The sequence below is a fragment of the Ischnura elegans genome, chromosome 3 (assembly GCF_921293095.1).
Source record: "Ischnura elegans chromosome 3, ioIscEleg1.1, whole genome shotgun sequence".
Taxonomy (NCBI): Eukaryota; Metazoa; Arthropoda; class Insecta; order Odonata; family Coenagrionidae; genus Ischnura; species Ischnura elegans.
In genome coordinates, this window is record NC_060248.1 from 9592179 (window position 1) to 9604107 (window position 11929).

General features: G+C 38.4%; 1 protein-coding gene across 1 annotated transcript in view; it reads left to right on the forward strand.

Annotated features, from left to right (window-relative positions):
• The window catches only part of LOC124155431 (maestro heat-like repeat-containing protein family member 1), a 71022-nt gene extending 59478 nt beyond the window's left edge, over positions 1 to 11544 (forward strand). The window contains exons 24-31 of the mRNA XM_046529236.1: positions 401 to 538; positions 1215 to 1335; positions 2828 to 3058; positions 4340 to 4537; positions 5702 to 5929; positions 7005 to 7151; positions 7356 to 7461; positions 9104 to 11544. Coding sequence (XP_046385192.1) covers positions 401 to 538; positions 1215 to 1335; positions 2828 to 3058; positions 4340 to 4537; positions 5702 to 5929; positions 7005 to 7151; positions 7356 to 7461; positions 9104 to 9282 — 1348 coding nt within the window. The 3' untranslated portion in view covers positions 9283 to 11544. The remainder of the gene's footprint in view (positions 1 to 400; positions 539 to 1214; positions 1336 to 2827; positions 3059 to 4339; positions 4538 to 5701; positions 5930 to 7004; positions 7152 to 7355; positions 7462 to 9103) is intronic.
• Positions 11545 to 11929: the final 385 nt, after the last annotated feature.

Genomic DNA, 11929 nt, shown 5'->3' on the forward strand with positions numbered 1-11929 from the left:
TTACATAATAATTTCCAATTCTTTTAGTTTAAATATGAGGTCCTTGCATTTTGTAGAGCTGTCAGTCATTTAAGCATAAATTCTAGCCATTGCAGTAACTGATACAATAATTTTATGATTTTGTTTGTGAATTAATTTCCTCTAACAAAAGCAAAACCATGTGTCACATCCTTTTTCAATTCGAGTGCACAACTCTTGCTCTCAAAATTAAGTTTTTGTAGTGTGGGGTAAATTATAATGCGACAATGTACCCATAATCCAATTGGCAGAGTACAGCCATAAGAATTGGGTCTCATCTTGTATCTGAAGTGTTGGGTGGGTATCTGAATCTATGTTTGTTCCCTTTTTTGTAAGTTGCTGGCCGGAATGTGCTCCTATATTCATGGTCGTGTGATTTCAGGGTGGCTCAGGGGTCGTTGCTGTCATTTCTGCTCTGCTGCGGCTGTGAGTCTGGTGCTGAGGCTCTTTTGGAGTGCTCAAGTCTTGATGTGGGCGAGAATCTATCGTCTTTCATCCGAATGATGCCCTCACTGACCAGGTGGGTGTCAAGTGAGAAACACTGTAATATAGAAGTATGATTTCCTGCAATGAAAAATGAGGTCACTTCAACGGATAATGAAATCAGATTTAAATTTGCTGAAGAAATCAAACCGGGATCTGAAATTTTATATTGATGTTTCAATGAATGCGGTATCCTGTAAGAGGGAGTGTAGATTTTCTCTTTGCATGCGCTGTTGCTATGTGATGCTTGTTTTTCTCTTGAACCATTTTGTTCAGAAGCTCTGGCTGTAATACTAAGTATAACCGTTTAGATCCTGAGCATGTAAAGATATTAGAATTTTAGAAAAATAACTTGAAAGCTTATAAAAATGACTTGCCAGCCGTAAAAATATTAGAATATCAAAATACCATCCTTATGTTTGTATGTAGCCAGAATAAACTTGTAATTACTTCATTTTTCAGCAGGCAATTAAAATTGCGTTCGGATCCGAAAATATATGGAGATCAGACACCTTAAATCAAGGATCCGATCCGAATCGGAAAAAAATCTTTGATCCGTCCTTTCATGATTGAAATGCTTTTTATTTTCTATTGCAATGCATACCATATGCTTCCATGATATTTTGGTCATTTCTAATCCTGAAATTTACAGCCCAGAAATTGCCCTTCACTCCATTGTCAAGGCTAAGTTGCATTATCTTCTTTCATTGTAGGGCCATCTGCAAGCAAATGCCCAGTCAAATCCCTCGGGTCGCCACCTGCCTCAATCGGTACGCAGCTGCATCCGGGGCAAATGAGGCCCAGCTGGTCACTGTGACAGCTTTCTTTTCGGAGGTAAGATATTTAATGCCACCTTGCTTTCCAACTTAGAGGTGATATTTTTTGGAACTTTGTGACAGGTTGTATAATCACAAACAAAAGTTTTTATGGTCCAGTGGTTCTCATTAACTGACCAGGTTTTGACGAACCGTATCATTATCAAGGTAAGAATCATGATTGTGAATGGTATAGTGTTTTGGAAGCTGAGTCCATCAATAGCAATCTGAGGATCACACAAACTTTTGTCTGTGATTAAAATGCCACCTTCCGTGGCTTATTTTCAAGTTGTAAGTGAAGGAGTTTGCTAAATTTCTATGGAGGTTAGAAAGTAGGTAGTATGTGAAAGTTATGTGTACCTGCCTAGGTTTTCAAACTAAGCACACTAATCCGAAATGTGCTCATCAATCGAGCAGAAAACTCCTTTACTATTGAGAATTGAGATAATTAAGTGCTAAATGAAGAACCTGAAATATTTCTTTCCAATCTTTAATAGATTGTGGCAAACTGGACTTGCCCTGCATATTTTCCCTTTTGTCCCATTTGTACATCTTTTGCAGTTTTTTGGAGATAATTCATGTTATCTATGGTGCAACAATCTTTTTTACGAAGATGAAGGTTCATCCCCCTCATGAAAGCTCAGTGGATCTTTGCTGTCAGTGCTTCCTTGTGAAACCACTGCCTCTCATTAGTGGAATTGGGTAGTTGAAATGACTAGTTTTGTTATCTCTTAAAATTCCAAATCATGTTTTTTTTAATTCCAAAATTCCAAATCATATTTTTTCAATTCCGAAATTCCAAATCATATTTATTTTTTAAAAATTCCAAAATTCCGAGATATTAGGATTTGTACCTATGATCTCGGAAATGTGGGTAGAGCTTGCTAACCAGTACGCCACAGCATCCTGCTGGAAGCGAATAATGATTTAGATTGGCACCCCTGGCATTGATTGGAGATACACTTTTCAACGTTTGTGCTTCCACAAAAAAGCTTCTCAGGATTCTAATTGGGCGACAGACTCCATGATTGATGATTTTAATTGGCTCAACTGGGATATTCTTTGGTTGTGGAGCATTCAGTGGGATTGATGCTGATATACTATGCTATTATAATATGCTATATCATTGGCTCAGATCAGCTCACTCGAAGGAAGCCAATAGAAATCAGCTACATCCATCAAAAACCAATAGGAACACCTGGCAATGCAACAGGCAGCTGATCGTGAGGAGGATGAAAGAACTGAGTGAGAGCAAGAAAATCAACCAATCACGGGACATCTGACCTCCCACGCCATACTCGCTGATTGTATATAAGTGAGATGCGAAAATGCAGATATCACAGCCCTAATAATTGAGAGTGATTGGCTGTCCAAACACATTTGCTATTATGGAGCCTGTCACCTGGTTCGATTCTCATGAAGCTTAATTTGCCGAGGAAGCATTTTAACCTTTATTATTCGCTTGTGTGTCTGCTGTGGATTGTTCTTTAACGTCATGACTTCACCTGCAGTTGATTGCCCTCAACGGCAATGGCTCGGACGCGCTCATTGAGGTTGCCCTGGAGCACCTGCTCATGCTGGAGGCGGGTGAGTCCCCCGCCTCGTCCCCCACCATCTCCACCTCCTCGGCCTCATCCTCGAGTCTCAAGTCAGCGTCGCAGTGGTCGGCCCCCTCGCCCCTCCTCCGCATCCTCTGCCTCCGAGGACTCGCAAACACGGCCAGCCTCATCAACTCGCAGCAAGTATGTGGCCACACATCTCTCTTTATTGAATGATTCTTTTGCAAGTTTTTCAAAAGGTATTTGATGCACATTTTACAAATGTGAACGAGTGTGCATTATGTATAAGAATTTCTTTGCAGGTACTTAATGAAAAGTATGTATCTTTAAGCATTCAAGTGTTGAAATCAGTGAATTACAGTGGAGCCTGCAGATAACGAAGTTGAAATTACTCCATTATAAAGGAACTTTGTTATATATGAGCCTACCCTTGTGAACTTTGAATTGAACTTCGATCCTAGCATAATGCAGTAGTATTGCAACAATTATTTGAAAAACTTTCTCAAGAAGGGGTAAAAATGTCCATAAACGGAGCAGAAACATATAGAGGGGAAGGAAGTGGTCTGAGTGAAGAAGGTCAACACGGCCTTGGATTTCAGGAAAAGCTTCACAAATCTGGTGTCAGGAAGTAGGACGGGATTTTGGACTTACAGAGTTTTTTTTTTTACTTGGGGGACTTAAGCACTTCATTGTCAATAGCTGCATATTTGGAGAAGCATATTCCATTTTGATTAGCCTGAAGTCACTTGCTCCCTAGATTTTTTTAATGGGGAATCCTTTCTTTTCTTTAAAAGGACTTCAGCAGGACTTTGTTATAAGCATGCTCATTATAAGTGGGCTCCACTGTAATAATATTGCAGGAATAGATGGATCAACAACTTTGCTATTTTCACATGTAATTTATTGAGACCGACCATGGTTTCATTAAAGCGTAACGTGATCAAGGTGTTACCTTGATAACGTTACGCTGATAACGTTACATTACCTTGCACTCACGTTACCTTGATAACGTTAACGTAATGTTAGGTATCACCTTGATAATGTTACTCAGATTACTCTGTAGCAAAACCGTGGCTGGTCTCGATAAATTACCATGTGGAAATAGCAAAGTTGTTGATCCTTCTATTCCTGCGATTGTGGGTTTCCACCAAGTTATGCCTGCTATTATTAATTACTATTAATTGTAATAATATTGCTTGCAAATCTCATTAGTTCAGATGATACAAATTTCAGTAGTCAATTTCTGTGGATGTTCTGGGGGTAGTGAATGAGAGCATGTTATACTTGAAATTTTGTTGACTCAAGGAAAACAACCAAAGGTTGACCTGTGGACAGTGCATGAAAGCACGTAATACTTATGAATTAAGGGTAATCAAAATACATATTCATTCATTTGATGGCAAGTGTATTGTTGTCATGTGAGCACTGTGTGTGCTGTGCTGAGTGAAAGTGATGCTTTTGCAGAAGGGGCGAAGGATAAGCTCGATTCTGAGGACGCTGGTTCGTGGCGTTGGCGAGAGTACAATCAAGGACAAGGCGGTGGGGAGCGTTGCTTTGGAAGCGATGCAGGGCCTCTCTAACCTCCTGCCCCTCATCCCGGGCGACACGGTGCGTGAGGTGGGAGTCACCGTTGCTCTTCACATCCGCCCCTATCTGGACAAGGTGCGTTGTTGTTTACTTAGTTGTCCTGCTCTGCTCTCTCATCACTATGCGTTTGAATTGCCATATTTCTCGAGGTTCAGGATGCTGTGATAGCTAGAGTGTTGGCCCCTCACCCTATGGACCTGGGTTCCAATCTCAGTGGTGGTGGAGATTTTTCAGTGACTGCCTGATCCCTGTTTGAATACTGTGTGGACGCGCATGATCACAAGCTCATTCACAGGTGGTGGTGGCCATTCTGGATGTACGAAGCTTCTCAACCTTCTTTCATTGTTTTAAATATTTCACATTTATAGAATGAACTGCTGATTTTTTTAATGTTTATTGAAGACACCACTAACTAATGGTGGCACTGCTGTCAGTAATGCCAATTAAAGAGATGATCAACAGAACCATGGTATAATCAAAACAAACATGAAGCGTTCGCTAGTGGAGAGAACTTAGTCATAATTTTGCAAGCTAATAAGTTAAAATTTTCCTCCTAAACCTCACTTGGTTATAATCCTACCATTTGACATATTTCACAGTTTACCTTGCATTTTTAGGTAAGTGTATTAAATCCCCATGTATGTCTGCTTTGGCATCGACTATTGATATACAGGGTGTGTGTTTTAAGTGAGGAGAATAAACTTATTTATTAGTTCATTGGTACGGAGGGCCTGGCATAAAAAGGCATTGTAATTAAGCATTCATGAAGGCATCACCCGGCCTCCCTACTCCTCAACCTCAATGGACTCCTTTCAGTTCTCCAAAGTAAAAGCCAAAGGTCAAAGGTTGCCAACATGGATTTGTGGATGCAGTCAAAGTGGCTGCCATGCGTGATCCAGAGGGTGTTTTGGTTGTTCACTTCCAGGGAGCGTAAAAATCGTGGAAAACTCTACGGCAGAAGTGTGTTGATGCTGAAGGAGCATTCTTTGGAGACTGCTAGAGTTTTGTAGCTGCAGCATCACGTATGAATTTCTTTGAATGAATTTATTCTCATGACTTGAAATGCGCACTCTGTAAAGTGAGGTGAGGACTGGGAGTCAGGAGAAAAGAAGAGAAATCGTAAATGGAAAGTTGCTATGAGCCCCAACGTGACATGGGTTTACCTGTAAAAAACATTGCTGAGCATTGCGGACCTCGAAAGTTTTACCAAGTGAGTTCTTTCTCTGAATTGTTTGGCAGGAGAACAGTGCGTCGCTGCGAGCTGCTTCTATTCGTCTCCTGGGCAACATTGCCAAGCATGGTGGCAGTCAGGAGAGTGACAATACATCTTCCCCACCATTGTCTCCCGTCGAAACGGAGCCATCGGTCATTACGTCTGCCAACTGGAACGCCTTTGAAGAGCAGGTGAAGAGCAACCTTGTCTGCCTACTGCTGCGCTTGGCTGACAATGATGATGAAGTGGTGATTGTGAGTCAATTTATGTTTTTGTGATTACATAATACTGTAAAACCTCTATTTAGTGAACCTCTTTACATCATAAACCTCCATACTTCATACCACCCCTACGGTCCCGTCAGATTTACATTTAAATTTGTAGGCAAACCTCTTTGTAGTGAACCTCTTTATCTCATAAAACTTCCACTTATCATACCAAGGAGACACCCCCGAGATGGCCTAACTACCTCCGCAAATCCTACCGAGACAACTAGAGACCATTAATGCAGCCGTGATTACGTACATGTAATGATATTTTGAGCAATAAATGTTTCACCCTTATTTTTTTTCTTATTCACCAATAATATGTTGTAATTTCCATGTTAACCAACAGATATCGCCATTTTGTTCCGTATGAGAGCATGCCTAGCACTGAATAAGAAAAAAGATATCCAAGAATCCTAATCATTTAAAGTGACTGTTGAATTAAGAGAGATCACATCGTCTTCTCTTGAATCATGATAAAAATAACTCGATAGCGCTTGCTTTCTGTAATAACTAAATAATAGATGCATGTTCACTAATGCATCCTTCATTTCCAAAGGATAGGAAAAAATGGTGCCTATCACTGAAACCTCTCTATAGTGAACCTCCATGTATCTAATTGCCCAAATTTATGTCCCCTCCATTACGATGTAAAGAGGTTTAACTGTATGAACTAGGGATGTGTCAGTGTGGTTCTTATGGTTTGAACTGGAGCTGATGGCAATAATAACCGGTTCCAAAATGGTGGGAAATACTGTTTGAACCCTGTTCACTCAGTGAAAGTAAAGGTTTTGCAATCCCAAATTTGCATCAAAAACTGAGAGTCTAAGGGTCGTCTGTAGTCAAAAGTGATGTCGAATCACCAGAGTGCAACATTGTATTTCTCATTTGATAAAATATTGGAGGTGATTTCAAAAGCGCCTGTTGAAATCTCATCCTTGTTGTAATGTTGGAATGTAATTCTATGTATCAGAGTTTATTAGATTGGTAACCAATTTTGTATTTTTTTGTAAACCTGATAATGTGCCGTACATCTTGTAACAGTCTCTCTTCTCTTCCTTAGTCATGTAAATTTGCTCTGCGTGAGATGAGTCAGGTGATGGAGGTCCATTGGCATGCCAAGAAGGTGGCGTCAATGATCCAGCAACATTTAATTGACAACGCCTTGCTGCAGTATGAAAGGTTCATGACTGACCTCATGAAGTTAATGGTCAGTATAAATTGTGTTTAATATTATAATTTGGCATTATAATTTTATCTCTTTTGATTCATTATTGGATCAGGAGTTAATTTTCTAGTAAAAATATCTAGTATAAAATCTTGCATTTCAATTCATCACTTTGTCTCTCAGTCATTTTCATTACAGTATCATGTGGGTAATGTGAGTATGTAATTCGTTTGTTTTGCTCTGAAGGTAGAGGAATTTCCTGAAGATCATCTGTCGATGCTGGTTTCGTGTGCCACTTCGTACCTGCATGCCCCCTCACCTTCAATTCGAGGGAATGCTGCACTTCTTCTTGGTAAGTTATGTAGCAAAAAATGCAAAAGTATGTTTTGAATACATATATGCTTAGATAGTGTTAGACCCTTAGCATTAGCTCAATAGTGAAGAATAATCATCAGCTATGGAATATGTGTTTTTCCACTTGATTAATTATTTCCCATGTCAAAATTATGAAAATTTTCAGTAGCAATGAGGCTGTTCGCTCAGACTGGAAATTATTATTTATGAAAATAATTCCTTTGGTGGAAGAGAAGATAAGTTATGGTGCAAAAAATCTTCCACATTCTACCAGCCTCACGTACGTTTAAAACGAAATAATCTGATTATTGCCGTCCACTTTTCATGAGTTGGTGACAGCAGTAGAGGTCCATTCTATTAAAACGTTCTGGGCGTTGAGGGAAGGAATTGCTAATGAAATAGAGTGATCAACAATGAATCTCGCGGAACCAATGTGAGAGGCCAATGAACTGGGGAGAAGCAGTGACAAGATTGGCATGAATTCCTGCTGTCATCAATTTTTTTTGCAAAAGGGCCTTAGGCTAAAAGTTTTGCTGTGCAAATAGATAGGAAAATAGGTGATAGATCGAGAAATGGAAAAATATGAGTCTCTTTGTTTTTTTTTTAAATTCATCAAAATCGGCAATATAGGGAAATTTGGCAAACGAGCCTATTTTGGTATTCATTGTGCCATTGTGCAAGATTATAATGAAAACATGTAAATAAATGAAGTACCAGAAACTTTTTGTTGTCATACTATGCAATCATGGCTTTTTGCATCAGAGCATGTTTTTACTCCTTCAAAATTGATTTGAAAACTTGCAACTTTAGCAGTTTATATTACTTGCGATATGCAGCATAAAAAGTGTGACTGACTCCCTTAAAATACCTATAAAGGCTTGCTGAATCACTCACCGCCAAATTCTGACTCTTGCATACATGTACACCATTGGTGAATTAATCAAAAAAGTAACGGAACTTTTTACAAGTTTGTTGTGTGCCATTCATAACATTTCATGTGTGAGATCATTCTCATGTACACTATAGTGTTGTCAGTTTCTAGAGCTGTATTTATTATATTTGGATTGCAAGTGGTGGGAAGTAGTTGAGGAAAGGGGAGGGGATTCCTGCACAATTTCCAACCATTCTGGTGCATCTTGACTTTGGCCTTTCCTCTCCATGTGAACGATCTTCAAGTCAAATTCACTAGAAAGGTTATCTTTAAGGACAGGTTTTGTCACGAGAGAGGTGATATCTCCTTTTTCCCAGCATTTCCTGTGCTCCTTCATCTCCTGCTGTAACTCTGGCCTGTCTGTCGAATATACACACTGTTGCAATTGTTGCATTTTTTTCTACACAAGCACTCCTGACTGTTGAAAAGGGTGGATGTTTTTTTCTTTTGTTTGGCAGAGCAGCTTCTTCTCGTACGTAAGAATACTCAGAGTTGGAAGTGACTCAGATGGGCCTGGAAAAGAAATTGCTCCTCTCACTCTGAATGTGATTTTGTATTCCCAAGGTTTAGTTTGGTATGATTTCTACCCTCACCTATCCAAGCCAACCCTCAGATTAAATCATTGAGTACTTCGTAGTGCTTCAACTCCCTCAGTGTGAGGTATTTCATTTGGATGCAGATCAGGCCTCTCACTGGCATGTTTTTGCAGGTCAGTTGTTTGGGAGCATGGAGGAGAAGAGGCGTGGGACGGGAGGGGGCGTGGTGAGCGCCAGCGACCTCATCCCCCTCGACTCCCTCTCCTCGCGCCTCTCGCAGCTCCTGCTCTCCGACCCGGAGCCTTCCGTTCGAGCCAAGACGGCCGAGGCTATTGCCAGGCTCTACGAATGAACTGGCGCTTATTCTATTGGATCTAACAAATGTGGTGTCCACTCCAAATGCAGTGGAGTGGGTGACAAATCTGACGCAAAGGTTGAGCAATAAAATTGTTTAGTCATTAGTATGCTCCTTGCAGTAATGTTAAGTTAATCATCTCCTAATATGGAGCAATTTGTATTTTTTGTTCAGTACATAATTACATTCATACATTTTTGTGTTCTGTTCAAGCATACTGCATATTTTATGATGGTTTAATTTTTCGTAGTTTATTGTATTTACCAATGTTGTATTTTAATTGGCAATGTAGGACATTTTCTCAGAGGAGAGCGATAGAACCCATGATAGTTGCCTACAGTTTTCTCATTTACAAAATTGTAATCCTAGTGTCATCATTGCATAAAGTATTGTGTGGTTGTAATTATGTATCCAACTTGAGTGCTCATAACTGTTACTGATAAAATGTTTGACCAATCATTTTAGGAATTTGGTGAAGTGATCTACTGTATTGCTTTGCTAGAGCTAATAATAATGTCGTGCTCTGAGTTACGCATCATCCCATTAAAGTTGTAATCTTTAGCTTGAAATGTGATGACCATAAGTATTTTGTAATCACTTGCAACTTGGTAAAAGACTGATAATCATTTGAGTTAATTGTCACTGACCACTGCAAATAAGGATGAATGTTTAGTTGGACTTGTTTGTACGAATGTGTATTCAGTGATTTATTATTTGGCCTGTAATTTAATTCAACCATGTGAGTAATTTAAGGGCTGCACTATACATTTTAGTGTATAAATATGATGTTAATTCTGGTAAAACATATTAAATAGAGTGCAGCCCAGTTGTCACTATTGCGTAATTGATTTATAATTCATTGAGAATACAATTTTAACATAACTGGTGAGTATGTGTTTATTCCAAACTACACAATTATATAAAATATTTAATTTTCACTCTATAACAATTCTTAGAAGTGCCAATATCAATTTTGTTTTGTACCTTAGTAAAGCCTTAATTTTTTTTGTATTAATCATCTTTGAGTATTTTTGTCTACTCTCGTATGTGCCAATAGATGTGTCTCTTAATGTGCCTTCATGATGATAATATTTCATTTTATCTCTTTTATGGGAAAACCTTTCATAATTATTGTCTCAATCACTGTTCATGAAGAAATATTATCTTTTTATATTAATATGTATTCAATTTTGCAATGTACACTTACCTTTACAGGCTGAAAATTTTGTTACCTATATCTGGAGGTATGTAATGTGCATATTTTGAGTGTATACATACTATTGAATGTGGTGTGATGTGTACATGTAATATGTGTCACTATCTATGCAAGTGTAGCATATTGTTCTCATTGCGTTACACAGAAGGGTTGACATTTTTATGAAATTAAAAAGCCTTGTTTTGTTTTTCATCCGAGTGCCTAGAATTGTGTGTAGCTGTGCACTGATGAAATAACTTTTGAGAAACTGGAAATGAGCTGATCAGTTTGTTGAAGAATATTATCTTGTAGAAATTGATCAATTATTAATCACCAGTATGTGTGCTACTTTTTCTTAAGTGGTTACTCTCGTGAGTCACTTGCAAGTTATCATTGCATGACATTTTATATTGTAATCATTCCTGTCATGAATTCCATTTATCTTGTCATGATTATATTATAAGTTTTGATTTTATTATCATGTGTCAATTACTTGTTATATTATATTCATTACGTCACAGCAGTAATTATCCACTAATATTTTGGCTCAAACCAAAGTGTTATCTTTCTCTAGTCATGTCATTTTTTGTTTATGCTCTATTTCAAAAGAATTTATCAGGGTATTCTAGGGTGTCTAAAAGTCTGTGTAATAGACATATGTTGTGATAATTGTTTAAAGTTGTTAATATCCAAAAATTTTGTTGAGAAATTATATTTTTGTAAAGGTGCCTTATTAATGTGCGCTGCATATTTGACTTTATTTGAATGAAATTGGGTAGCCATTGGTTCAGAAGTGATCTCCAGTAGTTCACGTTACCTCGTTTCAGGAATTACTATGCAATATTTGAAGTGGTCTTGTTTGTTGCTCGTTAGTTGAAGTTGGTGGTCCCAAGGACCAAATCAATTGAAAGTTAAGATAAAAGACTGCATGGGTATTCTCTTGCAATCGAATGAGTTGGATTGTTTGCTGCCTGTGGAGGAATCCTATTTGTTAAGCTGTTGATGTTTTAAAACATTGTTGTATCCAATGAAGAGATGTATATGAATAAAGTTTATCCACTTAATTGTGATGCAAAACTTATTTTATGCAAGTAAACTTAATGAATTCTCTTACTGCGAAATATGTGTGATGTTCATAATAACAGGTTTATTATTTTGCATGTGATTCAGGTTTATCCATTGGGAGGTACGGCAGAATTCAAGAAATATGTGAGCACCAATAGCGGAGGGAGGGTTACAAATTTGCTCACTTTTGCTGACAAGCAAAGAGAGATCATAGCATTGATTATGTAAGACACGAAGCTCTCTAGAGGATGGAGTGGTTGAGTGGAGCATATTTTACAGTATGCAGAACATTCCATGTAATATACAGCATGATGCATACCACAGTAAAACCTCTTTACATCGTAATGGAGGGGACCAAAATTTGGGCAATTTGATGCATGGAAG